General features: G+C 44.5%; 1 protein-coding gene across 13 annotated transcripts in view; it reads right to left on the bottom strand.

Annotated features, from left to right (window-relative positions):
• Positions 1-11,566, bottom strand: part of ITSN2 (intersectin 2) — a 63,287-nt gene extending 51,721 nt beyond the window's left edge. For 5 of the 13 annotated variants that reach the window (XM_072331344.1, XM_072331350.1, XM_072331356.1 and 2 more), the window contains exons 1-2: positions 11,434-11,566; positions 3,472-3,535 (exon numbers count right to left, since the gene is read on the bottom strand). In XM_072331344.1, the coding sequence (XP_072187445.1) occupies positions 3,472-3,502 (31 nt within the window). In that variant the 5' untranslated portion in view covers positions 3,503-3,535; positions 11,434-11,566. Of the gene's footprint in view, positions 1-3,471; positions 3,536-7,532; positions 7,572-7,659; positions 7,724-11,126 lie in introns of those variants that run through there. The other 8 variants (XM_072331345.1, XM_072331357.1, XM_072331351.1 and 5 more) reach the window with 7 other exon arrangements.
• Positions 11,567-13,686: the final 2,120 nt, after the last annotated feature.

Here is a 13,686-nt window from a genome sequence, read left to right as displayed (position 1 = left end):
TTTTAATTGAACTGCAATAACCAATTCCAAGAAATTTCAGACCAGGGATCTTGAGATAGACTTTTTAAATAGAGAGGACAATCCGTGAGTGTATTATTCTTCACAACAGTGGAACCAGAACCCCATTCTGCACTGAATTCACTAACAGGGCAAAACCCCTGCTTGACTTATTAAGCTTAAAAAGAAAGTGAAATTGTGTTATGAGCATTACTTTTTGCATTTCAGCTTATCAGAGGTATTTTCCTGTCGGGCCACTACACATTATATCAAAGGAAACAGGTGGTAGGAGGGAAAAGGAAGGACAAATAAAAACATAAACAGGAAAACCACACTCCCAGAACTCCTATGGTACTTAAGGAAACTGTGAGATACTGATCAGCAAAGACTGCCTTCCTCATTCCTGCTGGACTATCAAGATTAAAAACCAAACCAAGATCCAGCCCCAGTCTGAAAAATTCTAACCAAGAGAAGAGGAGTTAGGAGAACAGAAACACCTTGCAACCACTCTCCAGTTGTAACAGAAAACACCCCATGGCAGGGAAAGTTGCTTTATGACAGATACAGCAATCAGAAATAAAAATGATGTGGATATGCATTTTTATCTGTTTCAGTTCCTATCCTATGTTTAACTGCAAACACATTGTTTAGAAATGTAATTTTGAAAGTACTTGATATTTAGTTTAACTAAATGCCACTTTTACAGGATTTGAGATGAGTTCCTTGGATTAGACCTGGATCTCACAGTAGACTCCAATGTTTGTGATCTATCTGGTGCTCTATGCATGCTTTGCAACTTGCAGCCTTTCCACAGAAAGGCATCACTTGGTCTTGCCTGTTCACATATAAAGTCATCATAACCTTTACATTTATCCTAAGTTTGTCAGACCTGGCAGATGCATCATGAGTTCCATAAAAATCAACATGCAATCCTCAAGTCCTGCTTCTCCTCTTCACATTCCCAGCCTATTTGTAACGCACCCACAAAGGTCACCTTGGACAGAAATGGAAGGTCAAAGGGAACTCCCCTGTAGATGTTCACTGTGTACTTGTGTATTTATAGAGAGGAAAGGTTAGTGGTTTAGCAAGCATATGTGTCCCAGGAGCACAGAAGGCCCCACCAAGTTAATGTTTATGTGTAACCACAGAATTAGAAAAGGACAGTTCTCAGCCCAACACGCAGCTTGGCTGTCAGCCACATGCTCAGGCTGCAGAGTCTTGACAACCTGTTCTCGGAGAGAGCCCAAGGTGCCCTCTGTGAATTCGAGTCTCTGAACTGGAACTCCAGCAGTTAAGTGAGTTAACCTTCTTCCCTTTCTCTGCTCAGATGGAAAACAAGGTGCTGCAGCCTCTTCTCACATTGTTTGAGATTATCTAAGTACCTCACTTTGTCACTTGAACCCAACAGTTCTCAAACCCGGCGTCATTCTGTACCATGTAATTAGTCACTTGCATACGCACACACACACACACTGTCTGCTCACTTTTAACACCAAACAACAAAAATAGTTTTGAAACAGAAACTACTTCTGTAATTAATGATCTAAAAGATAAGACTTTGCACCCTGATAAAAACAAGAGGTTCTTCCCCCAGAAAAAAAAACAAAACAAAACACAATTTTCCCCTAGTAGAGAACAAAACAAAGTGTCAGTGCCCCATGGCAGACAACCTGTGCTCTCCACTTGGGCTGCAGAACTGCCTACAGGTTTTATTGCCTCATGCATAACCTCATTATTCATCCAATGCTTGAAGTCATTACCAATGTCTAATGCCATAATTAGAGGTTTGCAGTGAGTGTTAAATGTAGGTGATCTACTCTGAATGCAAACAGTAGTAGGAAGTAGCAGAGAAGAGGAACACAGATTACAGAACAGTTTCAGTACCAAGAATTGCTCAATATTTATCCAGAAAACACATTAAAACAACTCCTTTTTTTCCCTGCCTTACTTGTTTCAAATTTAATCAATTCTCATGAGAAATATCATTGCAAAACCACACACAGTCATTCAAATACACTATGAACTTAACTGCTGCCTGCTGTATCACATTTTCTTACTAAGTATTTCAACACAGAACAACTCATGTCTTGACACAACAAAACTGCACCTTTTGGCCAAGTTCCCTTTTGAGCTGATGGGAAGAACTGTGCAAGTGATTTCAGATGAAGAGCACCACTCTCCCAAATTAACATCTTTCTGAGTTCAAGTCATTCACGTGATCGCTGCTGTCAAATACCTACAGTCCTCCACCAGAACCAAAGAGGAAAGAATCAAACCAAAATGTCCATGTGTAAATCAACCACAGGGACAGACTAGAGCACAAATCTATGTCTTCTCTAAAGAGCATTTTGTGTTTAAGTTGGGGAGCAAAAAGCACACAATGACAAGAAACTGTTTTTCCATGATGCCCAAGAAGTGGAAGTGATACATAGGTTTTTCGCTATAATATGCAATGTGTTGACTCCTTTTACTTCTCTTTTAAGGCTGTGGAACAAAGTCCAGATCAAACTGCAACTGTCTGTATAAAAAAAAGAAGGTGTTTTACGCATATATGAAACATGTAAAACAGTTTGAGTTCTGAGCACTTTCCTTTGGCTAAGAAACACCTTGTTTTCTCTACTTGATTCATTTTAGCAGCAATGATTTTCTAAACTGGTTAAATGAAGAACCCCCCCCCAGTCCTGCAGTAACCTTCAAAGACAGAGAAGAAACACCTTTATCATTCAACTCCCTATCTAGAATATCTGAAGCACAAAGCATTGTTCCTATATTTGTCTTTCCATTTTGGCCAGCTCTGCAAACAACAGCACATAAACATAACATTTCTCAGCAGACAGCTGCAACTTTTGCCTTCACAAAGAAGCTTGCTTTAGAACTAATGAGCTCCACCATATACATATACACACAAACAATTGTAAACTCCGGTCTCTCATACATCTTTAAAAGAGAATCATCTAGAAACAAACCCACAAGTTTCCACAGAGCACAGAATCAAGAGGAAGGTACTTAAATTAGACTTATTTGTTTAAAGAAAGATTGTTTTAGTGAACACAGTAAACTGATTAATGCATTCAACTATTGCAGCTTAAGCAGTATACTATAATGAAACAAATTTTCTGCTGCATTACATAACACAGAAGGTATGCAAGCCAAATCAACTATTACTTTGCATATTCCCCCTTGCAGTCAGTCAGTGCTCACAACACAAGACTCACATCCCTCACCCCTTTGAATGACCTGAGCTTTCTAGATGCTCCAGGCATTTCTGTATCTAAATCATGCCACAATCACGCTAGCAGCCAATTTATCCCAGTGTTACAAGGTAACCTGAAGTACAGGAAACAGTCTGCAGCACACAGTCCGTAACGCTGCTGTGGGAGCTAAAATCAGCTCTTCTCTCATAGGGGCATTTCAACAAAAAATAAAAACAAACGCTCCCACCCCTACCCAAACAACCAGAACTGAACTACTCACCGTTCACAGCCATGGGAAACTGAGCCATCATGGTCCTGAAAGTGCCTTGCTAGCTCTCAGCCATCTGCAACATAAAAACATCAAGCCATTAATAATGCAACAAGGGCAAAACGTTGCTGCGTGCTCCCACTGAGCAGGGGGAACGGCTGTCCCCTTCGGCTCCCACTTCCGACAGCAAACAATGCAGGGCTTCACGCTGCTGCTGAACAAGCCGAATTTACATTTGGGAGGGGGTGGGGGATTGTTTTATTTTTTTTATTATTTCTTGCAGTCTTGAATCTAGCGGCACATTCTTAAAGGAAAACAGTCCCGACTGCTTAGCAGCCCCCGCATAAAGCACACAAACAGCTGCCTCAGGGCATGCAGCGTGGGGTGCAGCCCTCTCTTGGCAAGGGTCTGCATGCCCTAAGCATGGTCCCTGGTGTTACTTGTGCCTATGACTAAAAAGTTCACCTGCAGCTCTGTATAGAATGCTTCTGCTGAGAAAAGCAGAGAAACAACCACTCTTCAAATCTACCCACTGCTAAAGTGATTTACAAAGAGAACGCTCCAACAGGATGCACTCTGGAAAAAGAACTGCCCTAATAAAAAACACAGAATGGCCTGGGCTGAAAAGGACCACAATGATCATCCAGTTTCAACCCCCTGCTGTGTGCAGGGTCACCAACCACCAGACCAGGCTGCCCAGAGCCACATCCAGCCTGGCCTTGAATGCCTGCAGGGATGGGGCATCCACAGCCTCCTTGGGCAACCTGTCCAGTGCATCACTATCCTCTGGGTGAAAAACTTCCTCCTAAGAGCCAACCTAAACATCCCGACTCAGTTTAAAACCATTCCCCCTTGTCCAATCACTGTCCATCCTTGTAATCAGCCATTCCCCCTCCTGTTTATACACTCCACAAGGTCTCTCCAGAGCCTTCTCTTCTCCGAGCTAAACAAGCCCAGTTTCCTCAACCTTTCCTCATTATCAGAGTTACTCCAGCCCTCTGATCATCTTAATGGCCCTAATCCTCAGTTGCCTTTCCATCAGCAATGCACATCACGACCCCACGCTGCCCTGCCCCCAAGAAAACTGCTGCACATCCCATCCCAAAACTCACACAACTGGGAAGAAAGCATTTCAGTTCTGATGGTGGACAGGACAGAGCGTTTGTGCCTATTGCACATTCTTACACGGGGTCCAACGTTAACAATCCTGCCTCTGTATGTTTACACACCATTATTTGTAAATCCACTTTAATACCTATTCTTCATATGCTTATGCACCCTAAAAGTGACATGTAAAACCAGGTGACTGTGATGGGATGCCATCCATTCATTCTCTCTGGGTCACTTGTAAACATCACAGCCATGTGTACACTGGGCTTCCCCAAAATGAGCCAAAGAGAGTACAGCATCCAAAGTTCACTCACTCTGCATTGCTCATATAACTGCCCAGCAAGGGAAGAACAACATATCCATATTTTAAATGTGACACATTACAGAACAGTTTCATTAGGAGACTTGAAAATACCCACGAATGTCAAGCATCCTAATGATGCCGCCCTGCAGTGCGTTATATTTCTATATATATACACTGATACATACATATTACGTATATAAAATGTCACTTATGTAAGATATATGTCAGATACACAACTGTGTATGTATGCACACATACAGAATACACACACACATAAACATAAATGGAAACAGCAGACGAGTCCAAGTGATCTCTCAGGGTCCCATTTGGCATCAGCTGCAGAAAGATGAAAAAAGGAAGCCTGGATCTATTCCAAGAGAGGAACTCTAAAATGAATTTGGGTATTTTTAGGTTGCTTGCAGCAGCCCCTCCTAGGCCCTACCAGTAAGAGACACTTGAGATCTATGAATAGCTCTCCTGACAAATGCTTCCAATGTTATTAAACACTGCTACAGCGTGCCTTGCTGCAGAAGCTGTTCTGCCAGGAGGGCCAGTGGAGAACCTGAAGGCAGGAGAGCAGCAGGATGCTGAGCAACACCCTCCCCCAGGAGCAGCAGAGCAAAGCACAGCGTAGCAACACAGATTCACTTCTAAAGCCCAGAAATCTCAAGATAGATTTTCTTCAAGTCAGCTGCAGAGCAAGTCAGACTTTGCAGCCCTTGGGTCAGATGATGCATGAGTGGCTCACATACATTGAGCTTTCTACACTCTCAGCTGCGAGTGGGAAAAGCAAGCTGGACTGTTAACGGGCTTAAATGTGTAAAGCTTCTCTGCCCTGTTCTGATGCTCCTGGAATCTCAGCTATACCTTATCTTAAAAGCTACTTTTAATTGATAATTGTTGCTTTGAGACAGCAGGCCTGCACTAGGCTCTTCTGCATGCACATATGGACGATGATCAGTAGCCTAAACAGACCATAAAGATGAGAAAATGGCCATTATAACCAGACCACCTCAGGGAAAAGATTCATTTCTGCAAAATATTATAGAAGTGCTCGGTGAACTCATTTCTCAGCATCCATCAGTGCCAGGAACAGCACAAAATCCAGCTTGCCACCCAACAGCATCAGGTGCCCCACTGGGGACAACACAAAGCCCCTCTGCGATCTAGGGGGGAAAACATGTAAACTTGGATGTTATATTTAAAGGGTAAAGCCATCAGTTCTCATAAACAAATTCTCAGTGCTTAAAGCCATTTGTTAATTGCTTGAGACGTGCCAAAGTGCAGCTTCTGCTCCCTTCCTCAATATGGGAAGCCACGGGTGCATGGTTTTAGCTGGAATGCAGGTCTGGAGTGCCTGGTTCAGTCGCCCCAGGTGTTACTGGAAGACAGCAAACACTACAGAAGCAACACATCTGGACACCTCTACCGCTTTCCTGCCTTTCTCAAGGGCAGCAAGAAGCTGTACTGCAGATTTCTGCTGTAAGGACAATTAGGAAATATTGCATCTGATGAGTATTTTCTGCAAAAAGCATAATTACAGCTATTTGCTACTGAGCTAATTACATATCATTTCCCATTCCTACTGTTCTGTACTTTCTGGTTTACACCCTCCCTGCAGTAGCAGGATCCTAGTATAGCACATGTGTTATTTAGGCGAGACCTTGTGCGAATTATATCTATTTTAAAACCATAAGGCACTTGAAATGAAAGGATTTAGAACACGACCAGAGTCAGTGTCCCAGGGGTGAGCTTTCCTCCAAGCAGCAGCCACCTGCATGGAGGCAATTTCAAGTCAACAAACCAACATATCACATCAACTGTCCTTTTTGGGACCCCAGCATTCAGTTTAGAACTGCAACAGAGCCACTCCAGCACCACCTTCAGAAGTGTCAGGTACTAACATTGATTTCACTATTCCTTCTGAAGGACTTGTTCTGCATTTGGCTGCTGTACGTCAACCTACAGTCTAGAAAGTCTCTGTTCCCACTCAATTTCATTTCCAACTTTAATAGCCTCCTGACCCTTGTATCACTAGCTTGAAAAAGGGTTAAATGGCATTGGAATTCACAAAGCATCCTTCTGACCGGCTTGCCTGACTCGTGGGTTTTCTGAATATACTGACCACGCAAAATGGATGCCATGCAAAATAAAAGAATCACTGTTTCCATCGTGATGGCAAAAAATAACTGCAACAGGTTTACTATTTTCTTTACAATTGTTAATAGGTATTTTTACCCACAGTTGCCCAGCTTTTCAGAAGCCATTCGAAATAACAAGACTCAGCTCAGCTCCGTCTGAAGAGACGTAAACCCACCTGTTGCTTCTCTCAGACACTCCCACATTTTATTGCACTGTCATTTCAGGAAGCCCATGCACAGAGTTGAGAGGAGCAATGTAAGCTCAGGACTTCACCTTGCTATGTGAATACCTGTGTCACTAAGCTAAGAAGACACAGATCCCCGTCTGCTCATGCTGCCTCAGCTTTGATTCCTCTTTGCAAAGATGCTTTGAAGGAGAGAACAGGAGCCCCACTTTGGGAAACTCACTATTGAAACCCTACATTCTTCCCGTAGGAAGATGTGCACATGAACTTCAACAGAAAAGGATGGGAATTCAACCCAGCTCTGCCGCACACTGAAAGAATACATTCACTAACCTGATTCCAGACAAGGAGACACATCACCAACTCCACCTGCTTTGTTTCGAAAGTGAAAAAAGCAACGGATGGATTTAAAAGAAAAAAATCCATGTTAGAAACAAACACAAAAGCTCTGCATTTCTACCTTTGAGAAGGAAATCCAGGCTGTCGGTTGAAGCCTTCGCAGAGAACTGAAAGTGATACAGTTGCTCCTGAATGGGTGGTAACTTAAAATACACTCCTCTTTCTTGCTTCCTACTTCCTCATTTGCATGACTGCACTAAGCACTCTGCCTCTTGCAGATCACATTTTGAGACGCAGTTTTCAGCTCTAATTCTCTGCCAGCACCATCCCGTGAGCTCCATGAACCTTGAGAGAACTTCCACATTGGTACATTGATAGACTGGAACAGGCTGCCCAAGGAGGCTGTGGATGCCCCAACCCTGGAAGCATTGAAGGCCAGGCTGGATGTGGCTTTGGGCAGCCTGGTCTGCTGGTTGATGACCCTGCACATAGCAGGGGTTGAAACTGGATGAGCACCGTGGTCCTTTTCAACCCAGGGCACACTATGATTCATGTCAACATTGGGTCCCAAGGAGCTAAACCATAAGTAATTAGAAAGACAGTTTGATCTTACTAAACTCTCCCTAATATGAACACATTAACAGCGTGGTTGGGGAAAAAAAGAGACTCAATATTTAGTGTTAAAATTCTTGACCTCTGAGAACTAAGGTAGAGTTGCATCATTGGAAATCAGTTCTGATTTTTGATAAACCACAGTATAGCCATAATAGGTAATTCTTTTACATTGCAATTGGCATATTTATAGAAACAAAGAGGAGTAACTCCCATTTCCTGTTCTTCCCAAGCGTTGCTTCACATACTGTTGAATCACAAACTGCAGACAACACTCAGGACTGAGGCCACAGCATTTCAGGAGCTCCACTTGCATCAGCACCAAAGCTTTTCAATAGAGGAGTAAACTCTGAGCTGAACACCTGACACCAACACTCTTCCCATCCCATTTGCTGCCCTTGATACTGCAGTCCCAAAGCAGCACTGCACCAACAATGCTTTTTCTACAACCTGTAACCGCAAAGCAAAACTTAAAATAGCTCTCAAATAATTGCTCCCTATTAAGCAATTCCAGTGAATTACTCCATCATCGCGTTACGTCATCTGAATTTCACGTGGTGTTTTGAGAACACGAGTTACACAACGCAGCGCTCACTGCACACGACCAGCTCAACCCATCCCAGCAGCAGCCAGCCCTGCCAGACTGCGCTGACCAAAACAAAGCATCAAACGTGCTGAAGTTCAGCAGAAATGAAGCTGCATCAGCTTCACGTTTCATCCTGATTTCTATCTTATGTATCTTTTCAATATTTGGTGCTAAAGGCATCAGGAAAGCGAGTCGCTGCAGTGTCTGTATCATGCTGCAATATGCAATGCAGCAAAGTATGCGGGACTGCGTGAGGAATCAAAAATGCCTTATGAAACAAAATCATCTGCCTTGGTTTCTAGAGAAAGGCTTAGAGAATACATTAAAAACCCTGATAGGTTCGTCAGTGACCAAAAGCACAACGTGGCAGCAACCAGCGTACTAACATTTTTAGCCTGGCTTTAGAATTACAGCACGTATCAGACCATCATTCAAAGGAAACACAGCTTACAAGCCTCACAGTTCTACAAAGATCCAGAAACATGCAACTTTACAAGGTAAAAGATGGCAAACTGGTTTTATAGCTAAAAGAATACAGCAGTTGTTGTCTAATCTCATACCAAAAATACACATCAGAACCTCGAAGAACTTTGTGTGAGTGTTTTACCAACAAGTGAGCGTGCTTGAAATAAGCCATAGAAAAGGTAATCCAGCAGATGCTATACATGGAACAGAGCTGGGCCCAGTGCTGACAATAACACTAGCTGAGGTCACTGCAAGACTTTGTGGCTTTGGAAAGGTTCTGGTGCCTGGAGGAGAATCCTGATGTCTGGGAAAAGACAAGTATCACACCCATCTTCCAGGTGGGCAAGAGGTACAATTCAGCCATGTTAAAGGCTGCAATTCTGACTTCAGTCCTTCGAAAGATTAAGGAAGATATCCTATTGTAGCAATGTACAGATGCTTGACTGATACCGTTTGACATCTTAGCTGATGAGCTGGGCAGTGGGATGCACAACCCTGCAGAAAGGGTAGGGGATGCCAAACCGCTGCATGCTGCCCAGAGAGGCTGAGGATCTCCACCCCAGAGGCATTTCCGACATGGCTGGATGCTGATCTGAGCTGGCCCTGCTTCTAGCTGGGGTTGGACCGCACCACCTCCAGGAGTCCGTTCCAAACTAAATTCTTCTGCGATGACATTTCAGGGAAACAGAAGCAAATGGAAGCAGTTTAAAGGTATTTAAAAAGAAAAAAAAGATATCTGAGGTATTTCCTTCCAAGTGAAAATAGGCCAGAAACGAGCATTAAAAATGAGGATGTCCAACTTCTGAGGCAGTTTCAAAAATGAAAAGAGAACAACTCAGGACTTCCAAAGGAATCTCACGAAACACTTCCTTCCTCAGTTTTACGTGCTGACCAAACTGCTGCTTCTGTGGCAAGAGCAGAGACTTGCAAACTGTTAATTAACAGGTCAGAGACACCTGTCCCAGTTGGCAATCGGAACCAGTGAGCTGAGAATGCTGCTGGGCAGCAACCATGACGTCTTCTCCCATCAGAGACCTGTGGCTGGGAGGTGCGAAGCCTTATGACAGTCCTTCAAGTCAAGCACACAAACCACCTTTCCCTCTATAAATCCCACCCCATTTCCCCTACCAGCTCCAGACGAGCAGATGAATGAAGAGCTGCTACCAGCCATACAGTTTAACTTCATTTCTGATGGCTCCACAACAAAATCAATTTGCTTTTTGCTATTAAAGACCACAAACTGAATTATCTGTAAGTAAACCTGTAAGACTCGCTATGGTCCCCTTTGCTGTAATACCTGAAACTGAATAAAGCTTTTCCTCGGCAACACAGTTCGAAGTCATTAAGAACTCAGTTCTGCCTTGAACTTAATCTCTCTCTGCCCACAGTCAGAGTGGTATCACAGTATCACAGTATAAGAAAGCATGCAGCCCATAAAGCACAGACAGTGCGAAATATCTGCAATGAACAACCCCATAAACAATAACGCTATGGGAACATTACATCCCACACTGAGATGCTGCTCCGATGTATCTCATATCCTTGATCCTGTACAGACAGGAGAAGGAAGAAAAAAAATACATGCAATTCCCTCAGGGTAGTAATTAAAAGGAAAATCGTACTCACTTGATCTAATTCGGGCACCTGATCGAGGAGACAAGCCAAAAGTCTCTCCATAGCAGAGAGCACAGAGCAGCCCGAACCCATACCTGTGGGGATGCTCTTCATACCCTGAACGTCACACAGGGCCTGAGAGCCAACCAATTATCCCTCCAAGGACCCGGAGTGGTGTGAAACACCATAATTTAGTCAGAGGGAGGAAAAAAAAAACAACAGCCAAACAACCGAAACCCAAAGGGAAGTAAAGCAAGAGCACAAAAATGAAGCTTAGTGCAAGAATGAAGCCCAGCTAGCACCCAATTTACCCAATTAGCTGCTACGGCTCATTAGTTCTAACCATCGCTGTCGCATCGGCGGATTCAGGTGTTTGTCACGGGTGAAGCCTTTTGAATTTCCAAGCAAACTACGTTGTTTTTTCTTCCGTCCGGACGACGAACTGCCACCAACTTCAGCCCCCCCAGAGCTGCAGCTTCTCACGGCAGCGACACAACGCAGCGCCCCGTCCCGCTCACCGCCCGCCCCGCGCTACCTCAGATCCGGCCCTGCCGCGCTGACAGCACCGCCGCTCGCCCCACTTCGTCCCCCCGCTCCGCACAGCCGAGCCGCCGATACCTGTTGCGCCGCCCGGGAGCGCCCGCACCGCACCGCACCGCGCCGCCTCCTCCTTCGCCGCCCCACAACATGGCGGCGGGGGCGGGGGCCGCCCGCTGTGTGGGGAGGCGGCGGGCGCGGGCTGAGGGCGCCGCCGGGCGCTCGGGTTGGAGCAGTTCCCCACAGGGAGCTGTGGGTGCCGTAGCCACGCCTGGTGCAGCTGAGCGACGGCGGAGCTCTGAGCCCCGTCAATTACAAGCCCCTAATCCACACCTCCAGCCGGCCTGTAGGAACTGTGTGCAGTTGTAGGATTCGTTCTTCCCTATCAGGTGGAGCTTGCTGCGTACCAAAGATGAGCGTCTTCCTGCTGCGTTTTTGCCGTGTGGATAATTACATATCATCTCCGAGAGCAGATTTTTCCAGTGACTCATTCGTTCAGGTTCTCAGTGGGCCTGTTCACTTCGTGACACCTTGTGCAATTCATCCCCATCCCACACAGTCACGTTACTGCACCCTGTTTTGGTCACGGTCACGCAGCAGGACGCTCTCCTCTATGCTGTATTTCTTTGGTGCTTTACCTCAGATGTTTGATTGCTGCTCCGGCTGCCACGTGGCATTGCCACCTTGAGTTAATACATTTACCTTCCCAATCTCCTCAGCCTTCTTCTGATATAATGCTCTCAAAGAGGCAGCATTTCCCTTCCTTACTGGCAGCCCCAAAGTACACGACGTGATTTGGATGCGTAGCTGTTTGTTGTGGAGGCGGATGAAAACACGTGTTCAAGCAGCACTTGCTCACTTGGTGACTTAAATTGCTGTGTCTGTGCCGTTATCTACATCTTCAGCTGTGTAATTTCTGTGATCTGAGCTTCATTTCACTCCGAAGGATGGGCTGAGGTAAGAGAACAGCACTGGGACAGGCACAGATTCCTCTGGAGCCTCTCTGATGGTAATTTCTCATTTAAATTAGTTTCTAATATCTCTTATAAAGCAGCCTTTAATCCCTCTAGGATGTATTACAGTGATATTGCCTGGTTCTCAATGTGACTTTGCTGCATAGGCGATACCCGCAGCCTTCTTTGCATTTAAGATAAACGCTTATACTGGACATAACAACATTCAGATTCTCTCTTGTAGAGAAGTGTAAAATAACAATAACCAGACAAACAAACTTATTTCTTCTCATAGTAACAAAAAGATCAGGCTGGTAACTATAGTAATAAAGCACCGGGGGGGGGGGGGGGAGGCAGTGGAAAACCTATCAGCGATTTTCCTTGAAAGGAAAACCTTGGGCGTGGAATTAGCATATCAAAGCTTTATGCGTTATTGTAGACAAGTTGAATGCTGTTTCATCTTCATTATCACAAGATAATCAGAGCTATTAGAACAATACATATCTGTAAGATTAATTAGCCAGCAGGAAGAGGAGCAGAACTCACAGGCTGCTGTGAATACACGGCAGCCCTCCAATCGTTTTTCCTTGTAATTAGAGCGAAGTTCAGCGTGAACTAGAAAAACTGCATCCTTGAAATGAACCCTTACCAAGCTTGAGAAGGCTCTTGCAGAGGGATCTCAGAGTCTGGGGAACAGTGCACCTTTTGCAAGCTTCAGCGTGGTTTTGGGTGGCAATATCAAGTATAGGGTGAGATAAAAGACCTTTCTTGCAGTAGTCTGTATCCTTTGGGTAAGGAGTAGGCAGTGGGAAAACAGCTTAAAGCTGCAGGAATAAGTTTGTTGGTCCTAGAGGACCATTTAGGTGAAGAAAATTACTGATGAGTAAGGAATGTCAGCTGAAAGGAGAAGAAATTAATCGTAGGATTGTATGAACCCGTGCAGACACTGGGGCAGAGTTTCAGCATATTATCTACCCTAAAGAGACCAATTAAGATGAAATGTGTGGGAGAAGTAGAAAAGAAGCAGGATGTCCTGTAAGCAGCAGTAATGTTACTGCTAGCATTTACTATCCTGCAAGCCCCTGTCATATCTGAGCCAAAAACAACTTACAGAAGCAAAAGCTACCGACATCTTATGAAGGCAGGTAAAGTAACAAGGAAATCTTTGCTGTCTTTAGTGTGATGTGGGAATATAGAATAACAGAATAATTTGAGTTGGAAGGGGCCTTCAAAGGCAATCTAGTCCAACTCCCTGCAATGACCATATTGCTCACAGCCTGACATGAGTGTCACCAGGGACAGGGCACCCACCGCCGCTCTGAGCAATGTGTGCTGGTGCTTCATTCCCCTTACTGTCAAGACTTTTTCCTTATATCCATCC

Source organism: Excalfactoria chinensis, chromosome 3 (assembly GCF_039878825.1).
Source record: "Excalfactoria chinensis isolate bCotChi1 chromosome 3, bCotChi1.hap2, whole genome shotgun sequence".
NCBI classification, from domain to species: domain Eukaryota; kingdom Metazoa; phylum Chordata; class Aves; order Galliformes; family Phasianidae; genus Excalfactoria; species Excalfactoria chinensis.
Note: the sequence above shows the minus strand (reverse complement) of the source record. Positions and strands in the feature narration are given on the sequence as shown.